This window comes from Aythya fuligula, chromosome 4 (assembly GCF_009819795.1).
Source record: "Aythya fuligula isolate bAytFul2 chromosome 4, bAytFul2.pri, whole genome shotgun sequence".
NCBI classification, from domain to species: domain Eukaryota; kingdom Metazoa; phylum Chordata; class Aves; order Anseriformes; family Anatidae; genus Aythya; species Aythya fuligula.
The window spans coordinates 41,136,210-41,155,140 of record NC_045562.1 but is presented as its reverse complement, the minus strand read 5'-3'; the positions used below and the strand labels follow the sequence as shown (position 1 = coordinate 41,155,140).

At 40.8% G+C, this 18,931-nt stretch overlaps 1 protein-coding gene across 2 annotated transcripts in view; it reads left to right on the top strand.

Annotated features, from left to right (window-relative positions):
• The first annotated feature begins 1,728 nt into the window (after nt 1–1,728).
• The window catches only part of LARP1B (La ribonucleoprotein 1B), a 33,486-nt gene continuing 16,283 nt past the window's right edge, over nt 1,729–18,931 (top strand). For both annotated transcript variants that reach the window (XM_032186579.1, XM_032186580.1), the window contains exons 1-7: nt 1,729–1,999; nt 9,472–9,533; nt 10,604–10,663; nt 13,577–13,745; nt 15,179–15,322; nt 17,934–18,077; nt 18,341–18,512. In XM_032186579.1, coding sequence (XP_032042470.1) covers nt 1,729–1,999; nt 9,472–9,533; nt 10,604–10,663; nt 13,577–13,745; nt 15,179–15,322; nt 17,934–18,077; nt 18,341–18,512 — 1,022 coding nt within the window. The remainder of the gene's footprint in view (nt 2,000–9,471; nt 9,534–10,603; nt 10,664–13,576; nt 13,746–15,178; nt 15,323–17,933; nt 18,078–18,340; nt 18,513–18,931) is intronic.

The following is an 18,931-nucleotide window of genomic DNA, read 5'->3' as shown; positions in this document are numbered from 1 at the left end:
GGGCATGTAATTCCTCATGCACAAGTGTTACATGAGTAAAATGCTGTTATATTATGCTATAATGTTATGCAACTCTGTAATTTGCAGTGTTTGCTGAAGTGCTCGGATGCTTCTATGTGACAGAAAGCATAGCCTTTAAAGCATGAAATTGGTATTCTTGGTTTTGTGCAGGGTAAAGGAGCCTCTCTTACAAAGAATAAATGTTTGAAATAGTGTGCTCTTCAAGGAAAAACTGCCCCAGGTTTTGGCAAGGAAGTCTGACTTAGAGTGCTAAAAAGTAACAAGAGGGATGGTAACAACTAGACCAAGAGGTAGGGGTGAGTCTTAGGCAACTTGCAAGGTTCTTCACAGACTTTTGTATACTTACATACAATTAAGTATACAGCAAGTCCTCTTTTACCACAGAGTTAGCAAAAAAAGTACTTGCAAACTCCTGTCAAGCTGCCATGTTACTGGCCGCCTTTACTCATATAGTTGATTCTTAATCACTTTCCTGCTTTTTCCCTGGTCTTTTCAGATCCCTGTACTGCAGTGTCGGGGTGTTCCTAAAGTCCTGGCTGGCCTACAGTCCTGCTGCCTTCTCTTCTAGCCCTGGTGTGAGGAAAAGAAAACAGGATGGGTAATGCCCTTCTCGCCACTGACTAGGTAGGGCCTCTGCACGTTCACACCACTCTAACAACTCTTCATTGCCTCTGCATACCCTCTGAGTTCAGAACACCGAATAACAGATGGGGACAGTGTTTTGAGCAGATAACATGACTGAGAACACCTGTTTTCAGGAGCGTAGGTGTAGGGGGGTGTAAGCAGTGCCCTTCTTTTTTCCTGAGCAAAACTTCATTAAGCATTCTTGCCTTGCTTCAAGTACGTTGTTGTTGTGACATGCTGATGGTGTGTCCTCAACTCGTGCATTTATTGCACCTGAATCAATGCAGTTCTTAGTGGTGGAGAAGAATGCTTCTAAGAGCCCGGAAACTTGCTTTAATCTTAGTCATGCTACCTTTTTTCTTGGTGTAAATTAAAAAAGGAAGAAAGAGTAATTTGTCATCACCTGTTGTACAAGAAGTGCTTAGAAGCAGTTGTCATTTTTTTTTCTGTTTATGGATCTCCCTTATTACCAGTATTTTAGCTTAATAGCCTTAGTTATTGTGGATTGTCTAAACTCTGTCCAGTGTCGTTAAAGCAGAGAATAGCATGTTTTGAGAAAATCAAGCTCGCCGACACCAAACCCCGGGTATTTTTAGGGCCACTGCTTCACAACCTCCCCGCCACGTTTTACACAAGCGTCTTTAGCCATGTGCTGAGGTGACCGTGGCGCTGTGAGGGAGGTTTGTGGCGGCGGTGCCCCGGCCGCGCTCTGCCCCCTCAGCGCCTGGCGGGGCCGGGCCGGGCCGGGCCGCGTTGTTCCGAGCTGGGGGGGGCCAACGGGCGCTGTGAGGTCACGGCGCCCCGCCCCTTCCTCCCGCGTCCCCCCCGCGGCGGGGCCGGCAGCGCTCCGCCCGCCCGCCCGCTGCTGCCCCGCGGGTGCCGGCGGCGGGGGGCGGTCGCCCCGTGCGCGGAGCGGAGCGGAGCGGAGCGGGGCCGAGGGCGCGGGGCGGGGATCGCAGCACGGAGGCGGAGCCGGGCGGCGGCCAGGGGCGGGCAGGGGCCGGCTCCCCCGCCTCGGCTTCCCCGCGGCTGCCCCGCAGCCTTCCCCCGCGGGCCGCCCCCCGCAGCCGGGCCGGGCAGGGCATGGCCGCCGCGCACGTCTCCGCCGCGCCCGCCCAGCGCCGCGGCTGGGGAGCACGGAGCCGGCCCGGCCCCGCGGAGAGCGAGCGCGGGGAGGCCGCGGAGCAGAGCGGCGACTGGCGGCAGCCCGAGCCCGAGCCGGAGGCGGCCGAGAGGCGGCGGGCGGCGGCGGTGGAAGCCCCGGCGCCCAAGGAGAACGCGTGGACGAGGCGCAGGGCGGCGCGGGACGGCGGGGACACGGACACGGCCGAGACCGCCGGGCTGCGGGACCCAGGTGCGGCGCCCTGCGAGCGGCGGGGCGGCCCCGGGGCCCTGCTCGCCTGCCCCGGCTGCTGCTCGCCCGGCAGGGCCAGGCCGGGCCGGGAGGGAGGGAGCGAGCGGTTGCCGCAGGCCGCGGGGCGGGCAACGGGCAGCTGCCGAGCGGCGGCCCCGTGCGGCCGGGCTGGCTCCTGGGAGCTCTGCGGGGTCCTGCGGGCTCCCTCGCCTTGCGCGCTTTGGTTCTGTGCTTTCTCTGGGTGTTTTTTCTCTACCGTGCTGCCCCTCTGTTGGGTCCGCCGCTGGGTTTCGCTTTTCACGCGGTGCGGGTTGCGGAGGCTCGGCGCGGCAGCACATGGAGGGACTTTGCTGGCGCTGAGGATTCAAAGCGCTTATGCGGAGCGAGGGTAGCCAGGGTGTAATTTTCTGGTGGCCTTTAATCACCGCCACATGTGAGGTAAAGCTGCTTGAGAGGCTCCGTACCGACTAAGCAGGCAGATCGCAGACCTGACTTGAAATTGCCGGGCTCTGTGCTTAGGCCACTGCAGCGTTCCTCGAAGTTAGCAGCTTCTTGGAGTATTGTTCTTGGCTAGAAGCAAGCCGGCAACCTCAAAACCCATACTTCAGCATGTGTTTCCCGAGAATCTCGGTCTCTGCACTTGCTCCTGAAGGCACCTGACAAACCTTCCTGTGTTCCGACAGTCGCTTTTATCCTTAAATTAACCGTGTGCTTCCTTCACAAAGACAAGTATGGCCTTTTATGGTTTCAAGTATGCAGATCATGCAAGCAGACAAAAGGGTTCTCCAGACCACAGGTTCTTTATTTAGCCGAAGATCAAACCTTTTGGCAACACGTACAGTCACCTTTATCATCTTGACTGTTTTGTTTGTGTGTACTGACGCGCTCATAAATACCGACTTACGCGTAGCTTCTACAATCCAGCTTGCCGGGCAGCAGCTTGCAGTCTTGTCCATACATGAAAGAGAGCTTGTCACTCCTTTGGGTTGCTGGGGCAGTAACAATAATAATACACCAGAAGCTTTTTTTGTTATATTAACACCTTGTGGTCCTGCTCAGGCCTCAGCTGAAGACGCTGCTTTTTCTGCAGAGTTTACTACCCAATTTAAGACAAAACACAAAAATAATTATTGAAGAAAGAAGAAGGGAGCAGCAGTGAGTTTATATGCTGTGTACACTATATGCTTATTTTCAGAGAGATTTAATTAGTTTTCAAGTGTACAAAAGTTGTGCTTGCTGTTTATGAAATTAACACCTAATTGAGCAGTTGCACTGGAATACATTTTTCAGTGGCAAGTGTATAATTTAGCAAATTTAGGAGTGGCTGTTGGTTGTAAAGGTGCTGGTAATGGCATTGGTGAAAAAGACACATGGAGCTGTACATTTTGGTTCAGCCAAATGTTCGTTCCTCAGGGGAGAATAAGCAGCCGATCTGTCCTGGCTGTTGGAGGGCAGGAATGACCACGTGCCTCCACCTCCAGCAGGAGACGTATTTTCAAGCAACTAATTGCACGTTGGCAAAGCAAAATCAGTCGCGTTAGGCCCTTATGAGCGTAGTAGTATGGAAATTAGTCATGTGAAATAATAAGTAGATGAGCAGAAATACTACTGGGATGGAATGTAAAACTGTCCATAAAGGGGGTAATAAAATGGGAAAGAATCTCACATCAAAGTAGCGACCGAATCCTGTTGGACTTGTTGATCTTGGCTTAATTTGTTGAAACTTTACTGACACATGCAAGCGCAGTGTGCTTGGTGATAGCTGCGCTCCTGGGAAGGTCGCTTCCAGTCAGTCCCCTTCAGACTGCCGATACGCTGCGACAGCCACCTGTACCAGGGCAGAGCTGCCTCTTCCTTGTGACACCAGCTGCTAAAGTCACCTGAAAGCAAAAAGTATTGGTAAAAGCTTAAAGTCCTTCCTCACCGAAAGAATTCTGTCCAAGCATTGTTACTGCCACCTTTTATTTTTTCGTCTCGGCTATGTAAGTAGGTTTTGATAACGTCACAGCAAACCAAACACCTCGTGTAAACATACTTGATTTTTTTTTTTTTTATGGTGAGTTTGTTGACACGGTTCTGTGTTTTGGGATAAGCCCTTTATTAAACTCCTAAACAGAGTAATTTCAGAATTACACGGCTGCTTCCACCAGTCTCCATTTAATTCATGGAGAAAGTCTGGTAGCAGCATGCAATTGCTAGTGAAATTAATAGGCTTCTGTCTTATCCTGGAGACCTTGAACACAGGCAGCTAGCTTCAGCAATGGCTGTCAGATGATTAAAGGCAGCCCTTGCAGCCTGCCTTCCTTCCCCACCTTCCCCTGTATGCTGAGCTTCGTATATTTCTCTGAGTCTTCACTTCTTCAAGTTGAAACTTGACAATGAAGAGAGGAATGGTTGCGAGGAAGGAGTCCTATGTAATCTTGTAGATAATCATTTTTTTACAAGGTAACAAGATAAGTTGTGTTTTAAATGGAGCCAGGGAAATATATCCCTACCAAAGCCCTGTAACAACCCACAATTATTCCTGTTTTCCTCGTCTTCCCTTTGAGTCTTGTTTTACCTCAGCCAGCCCTCAGAGCTGGCCTTTGGCAGAAGTCAGTTACCTTTCCTTCATGCGTGTCCGGCATGGAGTTGGTGAAATAATTTCACTCAAAAGTTCTCCCACCTCTTTGATGAAATGCCACCCTTTCAAGGGCGCCCTTTGCAAGCAGGACCCCAAAGGACAAGTTCTTTAGCCTTCATGTGATTTGTGTAGCTGATGTTAGCCTCTAATGAGGCATTAGACAATTATTCAAAAATGGGTCGTGAAACTTATGAAAGTATTTCATGAAGCAAAATACATACCTGTGGTTTTAAGCAGTGAAAGTAGCTGTGGTTCCCAGTGTGCTCTGATGCAGCCAAAGTAGCCGCATGTTCCAGTCTCTTACATTGTGCTCAGTTTGGCCTTCCTCACTGCGCTGATTTCGGGACATCAGAGAGCACCCTTCGTCTGGCTGGGATTTTGGTTCCAGAAGTTCAGTGTGGTGCTGTTGAGTAACTGGATTTGCTTCACTCTATTAATAAATGGGTTGTAAAAGCACAGTTTAGTGGAGGTGTACTGTATTATTAGGAATAACGAGTTTAAAATTTTGATTAGTAAATTGGTAAATGATTGGTAAATTGGTAAATGATCTGGTTATCAAATTTTTGGTGTATCTAATGCAGGCACATCGGTAGTTGTCAGGAATTCCCTGTGTGTTTGTTTAGTAACTTTTTTATTATTTTAAAAATTGTAAAAAGGCACAACTTTGACTGCTGTCCCAAGCCTGAAGGGATTAAAGGCGTTCTCTTTCCAAATGGGCTGTTTTTATAGACCTATAGCAGTGTACAGAAAACAGAATATGGAAGTTTGTATGGAAGATTTTCTGGTTTCTGAACTGGAAATCTGTTAGGAGAGAGAAACACATCTTGCTGCCTAGAGTCCCAGACGTGACCCTGGCTTGCTGTGCTCTAGCACGTGCTCCTTTTTGACCACAAAACCTTTTGTAGAAATTGAGCCACAGGTTGCAGCTTTCTATGAAGAAGCTAAGAACAAAATAGGATTAGAAGCAAAGCACAAGAAAAATAAAGAGTGTAATGATTAATCAGTCATGTGTTGGGGACTTTTTTTTTCCTATTGATTGTTCAGTGCTTGTTCCATTGGAAAAGTTTCTTATTATAAACATGTGGAAGCCTGCTGCTGAAATAGTTCACTACCTTGGTTAGTTGTTCAAATTGTGCAAAGAAGTCAACTATTGTAGGAAAGGATGTTAGCATAGGTTGCTTTTTTTTTTTTTATTTCTCATAAGTCCATGCTCTAGATTTAAACTGTCCTGTAGTCCAAGGGATTGTGTTGTCATATTTGCAAGACTGTTATATTTGTTTGTTAAAGTAACAGATTGAAGCGTAGCTACCTTGTCTATAAACCAGAATACAACTGGGTGGAAAATGTTCTACAACTTCAACAAACAAGTTCCACTCAAATTTTGAAGAGCTATTCTGCTTCTTGATTGCACCACCTCACCCGCCTCCTGAAGGTTTTCTGGTGTTTATGATAGGGTGTTCCTTTGCTGAGGAGAATGCACGTGCTAAGTAAAAGTAACACTTGAAAGTTGTCTAGAAATCATAAAACACGTTTGTATCAAAAGTGGGGTGTGTTGTACCTTTTATTATAGGAGGCATCACTTTCAGAAAAAGTTGGCAGTATCTTCCCTGTTCTCCCATCAGAAAAAAAAAAATATTCTGACTATTCTGACTATTCTGGTTATTTCCAGAACTTGAAAACATCCGTTTTGAAATGAAGTATTGAATGGAGTACTCTGAAGCAGTATTACTGAAAAAGTAATTTGTCATGTGCTTGGCAGGACTTTTGTGATGCATCTTTATGTGCAAACTTTGCTTCTCCATCTCTGCACAGCATTCAGTCCCACCTTCCCGTTTCTGCTGCTTGAGGATTGCTGCCTTTTTGGTGGTTCCTAGATTCATCTTTCATTTTTAATAGCTGCATAATAACTGAAATACTGCGGTTGGCATGTTTGCATATCCATGTCTTTTTGCAGAAAATATCTTGTGTTAGGGTGTGGTGTGTTAAGAGACTTGGAAGAACCACTATGAGAAAATGGCTTTGAAAGGTGATTATGGCATCTTCACTGGAGTTCAGTGATTGAAGGGTGATCACAAGCAATTAAACTTGCTCATCCTTGATTTTTTGTTTTGTTTTCTTTTCTTTTCCCTCACCCCTTCAAAGTTCAGCTAAAACCCAACAAGTGAAGTAGTTGAAGACAGCTGAATCCTTTCATCAGCACAGCTTGCTCTTCCTGAGCTAGTTACCTTGTCTCCTATGACCGAATAAACCATTTAAATACAGTTAGGCTGCAGCTAACAGCAAGTGAAATAGTTTATTTACAGGGGCTTGTTGGACTGTGCTGTGGCAATAAGCTGAAGATCCTGTTTCTGCTATTCAGCACTGCTATGTGATGCTGAAACCGAAGGCCGGGCTAATGTTAGGCATGGAGCTTTTATTTAAGTGCACTCTAGAGTAAGGTTTGCCTGCACAGTGGCTGTAGTCTCTGTCATAACAAACTAGATCAGGGAGGAAACCTTTAAATGATGTGGTGTTTTATTCTTTTACTCTCACCCTTCTTCCCTCTGACCCCTTATCTCCCCTTTCGTACTTCGCACTAAAATCCAACTCCCACGTGACAAGCGCCAGAAAGCCAGTCAGGAAAGGTCAGTTAATCTTGGATTTGAACATGACTCTTACGGAAGGCCAGAAACTTTGAGGAGCTGCTTGTTAGGGAAGTCTGGCGTGTGGCGGGATCAGCGCTCGGAAAGGGCACTGTCAGCCTGACGGTGTTGTTGCTTCATAGTAATTTTCTTTTCACTGAGCGTGCAAATGCATCTTGTAAGTCTTAGGTTACTACATCCTTGACTTAGATAAGAGAGATTATTGAAAAACAAGTTGGGTCTCATTCTGCTTGGTTCAGATAGCCTCTGCTGCTGTCTGGAATAATATCTCCTGACTAAGATAGCGCATTGATGTTGAGTTGTCTTTTTTAATTCCTTGCTACACCCTCGTGACACACGGAGTAGAAGTTCTGGCAGAGCAGTCCTTCAGTAGCAATTTAAGTAAAACTGCTGTGAGATGGAAAAAGAGCTTCAGGAAGGTAATCGAACAGTAGAGAGAGAAATTTCCATGATGCTCCATGACTACAGCTGTTTTGCCTTATTTTATAGTGGCACTTAGTTTACTAGTGAGTGATAAGTTAGAGTTAGGATGATACAGTCACTGTGTGTCCAGAAAACTGGAAGCTCTCCATCTAAAGTCAGTTGAGATTGGAAAACAAGCAAGAAGCATTTGGGGGAATTGTTTTGTCTCTGTTTTAAAAAGCAAATCTTTAGGGGTCCATTTGGTGTGGGGAAACTGCCAGTGACAAATGGGGCAAAACTCTCCCATTGATCAGGGTGCTGCGATACGCTGGATTCAGGTGAGTTGTACCTAGCTGTAGTAACAGAGTTGAGAGTGCCGCATGGAGCAGACGTGAACTTGTGTTTATAGGACTCACGGCATATTCCAGGAAGAGGACTGAGCGAGTTTTCAGAGTCACTGTGGGGCATGAGGGTGGGGTTCCCAGTGTGAAGCTGCGATAAGGAAGATGAGTGAAGTCGCTGGATGCGAGAGAGATAAGGGTTAAGGAGGTGATGTTATCTTCCTATGAAATAATAATCCCCTAGCGATTTCAGTCATGCTCAGTGTTACAAGCTTGGCTTTTGGTAAAAGACTGAATAAGACTTTTCAAGGAAAGGATGTAACCACTTCTCTATTGGAAAATGTGCCTAGTTCTGTTCTTACTGTCGTGGGAGAAACTGAACGGTGGTTTCATCTGTCTGAATTAATCTCCCAAGAAAAGTTACTTGAGAAAAGTTACCATTTTTTCCCTGAATTCCCAGCAAAAGTTGGAACATAATTAAATGGGTAGAAAAATAAGAAAACTGGATTTGCATACAGAATGGAAAATTGCACGTGCATTAAAGGATATAGTGCATTTAGACTTTTTTTTTGCAAATGTAACTCACTGGTCCTAGCTAATTAGGCCCAGTAGTGTTGATATGTGTGTGAGAGAGTTCTTAGCAAGCATTAAGTTAAATCCTTATGGATACTACAGGTTGAATTAAAGGCAGCTCTGTTCAGGAGGAGAATCACTATTATGAAGTTTAGGTCTTGGCTCAGGAAGGTTCTGAAAATGTGCAAGTATAAACTTTCTTGCAATTGCTTGTATTTTGTTGTAAACAGTTCTCGTAGCTTGTGGAATCTAAGCATTAAAATGTATTATCTTTAATGTATTTTTATAGTCTTTTTTTTTTTTTTTTTTTTTTTTTTTTTTTTACCATTTTTCCTTTTAATGTTTTCCATTCCTTTGACTTGATTATGAGCAATATGGCTAAATTCTTTAGCATTTGCCTGTTTGCTAATAAATGGAAATTGCTAAGAATTCGTCAATACGTAATTGCTTCTAGATTTTTTCATGCTCACATAATGGTAGATTTCATAAATGAATCATGTTCTAAATTTACCCTCTAATAGGGTATTTTTTTATGTTTTGGGCATCACTTTCTTTGCTAATACTTAGGTTAAAATAACAGTGTTTTGAGACAATCTTGGCATTATAGTTCAAGAAATGCTTAAATACTGTGCTACACTATATTCTATACACGTGTTTTTCAGGATTAGTTACACTTCTGAGTGTGAGTTTTTCAATGTCATGTACTATTTTATGGAAATATTCTTGCAATAATTATGTTCATGAATGATCATTGGCTTCAATACCAAAACCACCAAGAAAAAAAATAAAAGTTCGTTTAGCATACCAGGTATTTGCAAGCTGTTAAGGTATGCTGTATGCTTTTAAGTGCAACCTAATTCTTCACCTGAAAATATTTTTCTTCCTTTTCAGAACTAGAAAATTCCACGAAAGTTATAAAGGCAGCAAAACCCAGGACAAGGAAATACAGCAAGGTGTGTATTTGGCAGAAGAACGTTTAGCTTTGAGTTATTGGACTGGTTGTTTTAGAAGTTGCAGTTAATCTAACCTGTTTATCTTAACTGGCATTTAGTTCTGCTGATAATATGGTAGGAAAATGAAATAATTTCAGAGAAGTATTTCTGGTTGTAAATATTCACTGTGATAAATGGCTGTTATTACTTAAAAAAAAAAAAAAAAAAAAAGGCAAGGTGTTTTGAAGTTACAACCATAAGTGTTATGTTCTGCCTTGGTTAATTTTGAAGACAGAGTAAAGTCAGAAAAGGACAGGAAATTTAAAATTAGAAGGAAAGCTGAAGTGGTACATATTCAAGGGGATACAGAAAGGCACTCTTGTTTTAGAAAAAAAAGTGATGGGATTATATGAAATGGAAGTGCCTTCAGTGAAACAACACCACTTGAGCACAAGAGATGATAGGTTGGTATCAGAAATCCTATCTGTGTATTATGCTTTATGGTCTGTTACAAATTCATTGTAACGGGAGACATTGAACCCTTCTACTGAAAAAATAAGAAAAAATACAGTTACGCTTTCTTAGACTGTGAAAACACAGTGTTCAAAGGTCTTCCAAAAGCTAAAAAGCTTGTAAAGTGGTAGATGCCTTTAAATTGTGTAGGGAGGTGTGTATAAGACAACATTTAATCTGAACATTGTTTTCTGTGTACTTAAGTCTTAATCTCTGTTAGTTTGTTTTAATAATAGAATGAAGAAAGCTTTGCTTGCTGGGCATCTGTATTTGGCCATGCCCACTTAATACATTCTTAATGAAGGCATTTGTTAGACAGTTGTTAGTACAAGATAGGTAAGATGTGTTGTACTGTGATCTGAATGTAACTGCAATGATTGGTTGTTTCTACAGTTGAACATACTCTGTTTTAAAAAGCTGCTTGTTTTCTGCTGTATTTCTCAATTTTTTAAGAATTGCTGTTTCTGGCAATTTTGTTCAAAGGTGTAGTCTTGCCATCTGAGTTATGACAGACATCTTCCATGTGTTAAATAGGAATAAATTGAAGAAGTAGTATAACCTGTGTATTGTCTTTGCAGACTGGTGACTTCGGTGATATCACAAACTGGCCAACACCAAGTGAAATAGCAAATAATGAAGTAAGTTTTCTTTGTTATCCCCGTTATTGTTTTATTAAAAATCATGTTGGCTGCTGTGATTAATATTATTTCCCTCAGAATGTACTTTGGGTGTTCTCAGGTTTCAGCAGAAGTGTTGTCAATAATTCTGGTCTGTGCTTGACTCTCTGTGTTGGTATGAGAATTTCTGAATCCTTCACAAGCTCATGCACACACACATTCTTCTTAGCTTAACTGGTGTGTGTAGACATGTAAATAAAAATGGTGCCGTATTTACTCCACCATTTTCAAGCTTCTATATCCATTTTCCTCTCATTTGGAAGTTTGTGAACAGACAAGAAAGAAGGCCAGTATGCATTCTTTGGGACTGTGTAGATGGTGTGTTCCCTTGTGCCTGGCATGCTTTGTGCAAAGTTGCCCTGGGAGTTATCAGAGGAGTGGGGATGGAGTAAGGATATATTTTCCTGTTGACTGTCCTTAGCATCAATTCTATCAAATTTTTACTTTTATCTCAAGTGGTAAGTATATAACATATCTTAGATCTCTTTTATGCTGTATTATTTGAAACAATAATACATTAAATTACATTAGAATACATTAAAATACATTAAATACATTATTTGAAACAATGAAGTATAGATTATTCTAAGCTATGTGGTACCATTTTTGGTCTTTGCTTTAGTTCTAGCATCATCCTTGTGATGCTAGACTGTTTTCTTGGTGAGGGAAACCAGAAGATTTGTTCATTTGTCCTGTGGGCTTAGTATCTAACATCTTCTCTCTCCCCCGGTTGAGTAAGTTACACCTTGTTGTCGTATCAGCAACAAAACATCCACAGGTGTCTAACAAGGCATTTCATGTGGCAGGTCAAAATTCTAGATATCTGTAGATTTGTCACAGCAGTACATTTTCTTCTAGGTAGAATTTGCTGCTTCTGGTATCTTGTTCTACAGGATCTCAGAGAAGATCTTTGAAACTGTTAGAAGAATCTTCAAAATCTGAATAGATTAGATTCAAATAAATTAACAGTCATTTGGTTGCTGAAATGCCAGTTAAAATATTGTAGTGTGTGTATATACCCCATGGAGGTTTAGGATTTGTGTAAGAGCCTCAAATTGATTTTTCTTTAGTATTTGTAAGCTCTTCCATCACCAATATTCCTGTCAATTGTTGAGATGTTTTAACTGCCACTGCTCACAGGAGGACAGTGGGTGATCAATATCATAAAGGATACATTATATTCTCTACTGGTAATATTCCGGTCCTCACAGAAGGAGAGGATCTACCAAGCCTAGCTCTGACGGATTGAGTAGCATTGAAAGAATTACATTTTATATCCTTGTAATAATATTTTTAAATGCTAATGTTGATTTATGACCAAGTCTAGAATATGCTTATTTTAGCATTTTTTTTTTTTGTTTGTTTGTTTGTTTGTTTTTTTGAGGGTGGGAGATATTTAATTTGGTGACTTAGAAAAACATGTACCCATGTCTTCATGCTGTCTGTAATACCACAGTGCTTTAATGTCTACTTGGTTGTGTTTAATTTTGATATGATAAATAACATCTGCACAGTACTAACCAAAGTGGATGAGATCAATACATTAATCACGTTGCAAAAGAATATACTTATATGATATTTTCTGAAATAGTCTGCTTTAAGAGTATTTTTAATGATTTTTTGCTTTACCAGATGGTCTAGATTGTATTGCATAGATGTTAATTAACCTTTTGCTGACTTGGATGTGTGAGAATTTAATCACAGAAATTCATGTAGGGTCTGTTAAACCAAATAACGTTTATTTTGTACTTAATCTCAGTTGATTTGTCTAAGGGAAGGTTTTGTAGTCAAATTAATTGTGGGATATGGGATAGTACCGCAGTATCTACTATATGTATTCCAGCAAGTTCAAAGCAGTCTCCACAACATAAGAGAATTCTTTTTGTTTGGCAAAAATGTTTGTGAAGTTTAATTTTGCTGTTTTCTGCAAAAATGAAGTTTTACACTATTTGCTGAAAGGCTGTTTATTTTGCCTTCTTTGAAACCTGCTATTTTATGGGATTTCCAAGAAGTGATGATCTGCAGTACGCTGGCACTATTCAGAGGCAAACAGGTCCCAGTAAATGGCGTATTCTGATGTGGAGAAAAAGAACTAGTCATACACTTCTGCATCCTCTGGTCTTTGGTTTATGTTCTGATTTAATGAAACATAATCAGCAGAGTTAAGAAGCTTAGGTTGGATATTAGGAGATTTTTATTTTTTATTTTTTTACTGGAAGGTTTGTGTGACATTGGAATAGGTTGCCCAGTGTCAACTATAAAGTGGTTGAGTCACCATCCCTGGAGGTCTTCAAGAAACATGTAGATGTAGAATTCAGCATGGATTAGTGGTGGACTTTAGTACTAAGTCAGGGGTTGGACTAGATGATCTCAGAGGTCTTTTCCAACCTGAACGATTCCATGATTCTAAGAACCGTGGCTCCTTATAGTTTACATGGACACTTGGCATGCTTTTGGGATTGGTAAGTCAGAAGGTCACATAGGCAATACATTCAATATTCTGTAAGAACAGCTTTTTAAAGATAATCAGTCTGAACAGTAGGTACTAGTAAAGTAGTGTTTCTTTCCCATGGGATGAATGTCAGTTTTGAGGCAGGGAAACGTGATTGTTGTGCGTTCCACAATTCTACATCTTCAGTTTAAAAACCAAAACAGTACTTCTATCCATCTAAATTCTTGTTTATAGTCTTTCCAGACTAGTAGAAAATACAGCTATGTAAAATGAGACTCTGCAAAACACCGTTGTTAAAACTCACCCTCCTGAAGATATTGGGAACAGCTAATAGTAAAGGAATTTCAATACGTAAAAGGAAACTTGCATGTTTTGCTATTGATAGCTGTACTGTCAGAAATAATTACCAGTATCTTTTGCAGTGTAAGACTGTAAGTCACAACAAGAAGCCAACAAATAGAAAAGACAAGGAGGAGAAATCTGATCAAAAAGGCAATAATGGAACCAAGGACAACCTGGAGGCAAAACCAGAAGTTCCAGGAGATAACATCAGCGAAGATGAAAGTCAAACTAATAATCAAAGGAAAAAAGGTTGGTCTAGGTGCTACATGTAAAGCAATAATTCATCTTTGATACAGTTACATTAATTCTAGTTTAATGACTTGAAACTTTGTTTTTCAATTTCCAGGTGATAACAGGTTATATTGTGTTATATATATATGTTAGGAAGCTTAAAACAAGCCTTCTTTTTCAGGTTTTGGAGTGTTCTGTTTAGTTAAGTAGTAATTCTGGGTTCATTTCATCTCTTAGAGATGTGAGTAGCTCTGACAGAGAATCTCCAGAATATCATGTTCTCATTCCATTATGGTGTCTCACATCTTTATCTACTGAGTAGACAGAACTGTGTTCGTATAACTTCATACATATATGTACATGTATGTATGCATATGCATACTATGCATCTTACTTTAATTTTCATATTTTGCTATTAGAAAAGATTGCTGGAGAATTAAACCAGGTTAGTCATTTCCCCTTGATCCAATCTACTGCATAAAAAATAAGAAACAAACCTCAGTTTGTCTTGGTCAGTAAACTTGAGTGGGGCCAAGGACAGAACTGAGGTAGTTGTATATTTCTGCCATCAGATGCTTTATTTCTTGACTCCCTGCTGGAATATTTTCAGATCCTAAATACCTTTGTTGATTAGATTTGTTAATCTTGCAAAGTATGTATTTAAAAAAAAATGCTATAGTGCTTTTAATTATTTCAGTCTATGTGAAAATTTAAAGCAAAGCATTCCACAAGTACAAACCGTGTTTTTCCCCAGTGTGGATTATGCATGTTATGTGTTTGCTTATGTTTCCTGGCTACAAAGATATGAAGCCATGATACCAATCAAGTGTAGAACAGCAAATATTATCACTAAGTAAATGGTTAGAGGATACTTTAAGCCAGCCTTCAAAAAAATATGGTTTTGCTAATCATTTTTGATGCCTATTCATGAATTTAATCGGAATATCTTGATGTAAAAATACTGAGCCACAGCTAAATTCTCAGGAAAATTTTTACAGTTGGTGATTGAAATCTTTATTTCAGTGCTTAGGTTGGTGATTGAAATCTTTATTTCAGTGCTTAACTTGATACGCTAATTTTTACCTTATGTTTCATATGCAAATTGTGAAATTATACAGTCATGAATTTATTGTATGTGTATTTGATGCTTAGTCGTACTTGTAGCTGTAAATTCTTGGTAATGGAGCTTACATCTAAAAGTTTGTTAATAAAATATAAACTCACTTTCATTTTCTTTGCTTAAAGTAAGTTTACCTTTCAGCTTGAGAAGTTGTTTACTGCATTTATTATTTTTAGTCATTATATCCTAAAAATACAATGCTTTTCCTATTTCTTAAACATTGAAATTAACTGTTATTAATAGTTTTACAAGAAGAATTATATAGGATCTGGAACAGGACCTGATACTTTAATCAGTACTATAACTAAGACTAAAATATTAACTTTTCAAGGTAACAAGCAGAAATGGCTGCCACTTCACTTGGATGATGTACGGTCAGATAGTCAAGAAAGACCAGGCTCTCGAAGTAGCTCAAGATCTCAGCTGGAAACAAACAAGTTAATACCTCATAACAACAGACGGAATGAGACAAGAAGTAAGTAGTTTTCAATCTCTTTGGTTTGTAGCAAATGAGGGAGTGAGACACATTGGAAGTGCTATGCTGCTCTTTTTTTTCCCTCTCTGATGGATAATATCACGAGAGTAGGTGTTAGATTTGCAGCTTATGTTGAAACTTGACTTTGCTAGTACTAAAACAAATCAACAAAAACCACAAAACCCCTACTCTTAATATTTGCCAATAATGTTTAAAAACAAATAAATTGCAGTGTAGTTTGATGTTTGAATTTTAAGTTAGAAAGTTTTGTTTAAAACTTACTGTTAATTTCTTAAACCTCTTTGCATATTCATCAGAATTGCAATGTCTCAGTCACTGACTCTGCTACGTACAAGAACTTGGAAACAGCATTTTTACAGTATATGCTGGTGCAGTGTCATATATTTTTATCCTTGTGGCTAACTACTAAGTCTTGGGCCACAGTTTCACAATGCAGAAAGTCTGATAATATTTTCATAATGTGGCTGTTCTGTCCTGCTCTATTCCTGTTCCAACAGCTTGTTGCTGCCAGAGCAGGTACTTATTGAATTACCCTTTGAATTCTGCTTTGGCAATTCTTCTGATGCCATTTTCTCCTTTAAGTTGGACCACTTCCACAACCTATTTCTCAGCATGGTCTTGCAAAAAGCTGTATGAGCATAACAGAGGGGATGAAGCATCACAGCTGGTACTGCCTCTGATCTTCAGGTGTTCTGAACATTGCTTATCAGAAGGCAGATATCTTAGTCACACTCTTAATTCTTTGGTTTGTATATTTGCAATTAAGTTTAGAATCACAATGTACGTTAATAATTTAATGTTTTGCTCATTATCACGATAAATGCTGGATGCTATTGAGATGAGATTCGTTTATGGAGTCATTTTAGGAACGTTGATACAAGGGTGTGATCCGGATGTCTGAAGAATGCAAGGGGGCAGGGGGAGGATTTTTATTAGTGTATTGCTTTTCTCCAGCAATTATTTCTCAGGAACTGCATGGTCAAATGACCAGAAACTTGTAGCATAAATTCTGTCTCAAGTTTCTAGTCATTTAAGATCAGTTTCAGTGTGAGAGAACATAAAATGTCCCCCGTTCTTTGGGAACATTGTCTATATGCATTAAAGCAAAGGAAAAAAAGTGCTTAGGCTTAAATACAGCGTTAGCTCTTGAAAGTGTTTTGCAGGACTTTTGCACGCGTCTAGGAGACACAGGGACACTCAATGCAAAAATGAAATTGATCTGGGGAAATACTTCAAACAGTGCCACATTTGGAATCTCCAAGGTTGAGGGTAGTGAGCTCAGAGGCTGGGGTCCAAATTCCCAATGAGAGGCACATGCAGATTATGATATTCCTAAATTCAGAGTCATACTTGACAGAAGATAAAATAGAGGAACTTGAATGTACAAGCATACGTATGTTGTTGCAAGCTTCCTTAGAAATAGTTACTAGTAAAATAGGATTCCTAATAACAAAAGACTAAAGATACAATTTTATTGTTCAAGTTAGCACCTCTCAATTTCATCAGATAGGGTCTGTGTCCCCAGCTGTTCTTCTGACAGTGGGTTCCCCCTGAATCTGGAAGATTAGACAATTACAATTTAAATATACTTACAGCAAGGTTGACTGGATAAAGATAGAAGTCCCAAAGACTGTTAGAAAGAAAGAAAGAAATAAAGAAAGGATGTGAGGGTGTGTGTGAGGGCTTCACTTCCTCATATGAGCCAGGTCAGGTGAGGAGAACTATAGCCATCCTGTGGTGAGTGGAGTCAAGGCCTGGTGTCTGCGTGGACCTGCTTGCTTTCCTTCCTTTCTTCTCTATTTCCACTGCCCCGCCAAAACCCACACATTTATTAATGAAACACTTACACTGATTATTACAGAACCATCTTAGATTTGCATGTGTTAATAAAAACATAAAACCAAAAATTCTTTAAGGTAGAAGCTCTGTCTGGGGGCAAGCGTAGAGAATAAAGATTGCTGTTAAAAAGGCTGAGTCAGGGGAGTGGCAGATGGCTGCTTCTGGGAACAAAAGGGAGGTTCCCCCTTGGAAATCCTCCCCAGAGCAGGATTATCAAGAGCTAGCAGCTCTTTGTAGCTTGCCGTAAGTGCTGGGAGTTGTCCACAGCAGCAGGGTGCATTATCGTGCCTGGAAGGAGAATTGCATGATCACACGTTCCTATCCCATGCCCATCATAGGTATTGTGATCCCTGAGCTGGCATGAGAGCGTCCAGTTGCTTCAGAAGCATTTGAGGTTGACTGCCAGACAAGCTCATTTGCTCTTTATTGCTAGCAGCTCCTGCCCACTCACCCTTAGGCACTGCTCTGCAAACCTTCCTCTTTAACCCTTGAAGCTTCAGATCTGACCTTCTGCTTCCAGCCAGCATGGCTGAGTCTTGGCGGGTTGCCTGGGCACAAGCTGGGAGCTCTGTGTTGACGCCAGTTGTGTATTCTGCAGTGTCATTTCCTTCAGCCTTTCTGAGAATCCAAAAGGTAGTGAGGGACACTTCTCAGTGCAATGTTTTGTGTTAACACCTAGGAATAAATCACAGACTACTTGATTATACCGTGATATTTAATTATGGTTGTATTATGCTTTTTTCTTTCAAAGATTGGCGTCGTGATAGAGAAAGGAGAGATGATCACGATGAAGTGTGCAGCGTGAGAAGTGAGGGTGGCAGCGTTCGAGGATTCTCCAGAGGCAGAGGAAGAGGACGAGGCAGAGGAAGAGGACGAGGCAGAGGAAACCCTAGAAGTATGCAAAGAAATAAATGCTTAGCAGACATTTTAAAACTACGCTTATAATATTAATGCTTTCATGTGAAGTTAGAGTGGTTGTGAAACATATATTTTGTAGCTTAATCTAGTTAAGTAGCTTGAGTAGGTTTTTTGTTTGTTTTAAATCAGGTGTTGGAAGCAAATCACAAAGTAGCGCTGTGTGTCATGTTTGTGTCTTAAGATGTCTGTGTACCGACCTTAATAATTTTCATCTTTTCTCCTTTCTCCTTTATTTTGAAGTGAACGTTGAATATTACTCAACTGGTTATCAAGAACTGTATGGTGAAAGAACTGACCAAGCATTTCAACCTGAGCTTAGTGCTAGTATGATGTATTACTACGATGATGGAACAGGAGTGCAGATGTATTCTGTGGATGAAACACTTCTCAAAGAATATATAAAACGTCAAATGTACGTAGATTGTTTAAAGTACAAACATTTTTAGAGATCAATTTTAGATGAGGATTAAACACTTTGAAGTGAGTTATCATCCATAAAATGGTGCAGATGAAGACTTTTCCAATTTCTTTTTGATCTGATGGTTAGCAGTGTCTGTTAGAACTTATTTACAAGCGGGGTGGAAAAGCTTGAGTGACGGGGAGGAATTTTAAGGAAGCTGTTTTGCATCTTGTGCTGTAGCGTGCTCTAATTCATATACCTTCTTGATTTATGGTAAATAGCACTATTTTTATGTTGTCATGTAACTGAGTTACAATGTCTCTGAGCTCGTGTTTTTGAGTACTGTTGGTCTGTTTGCCTATAAAGCTCTTCTTGGGCGATGTAGCTAGAATTTCCCCTTATTTGCTCTCAATTTCATTTTGAGAAGTCTT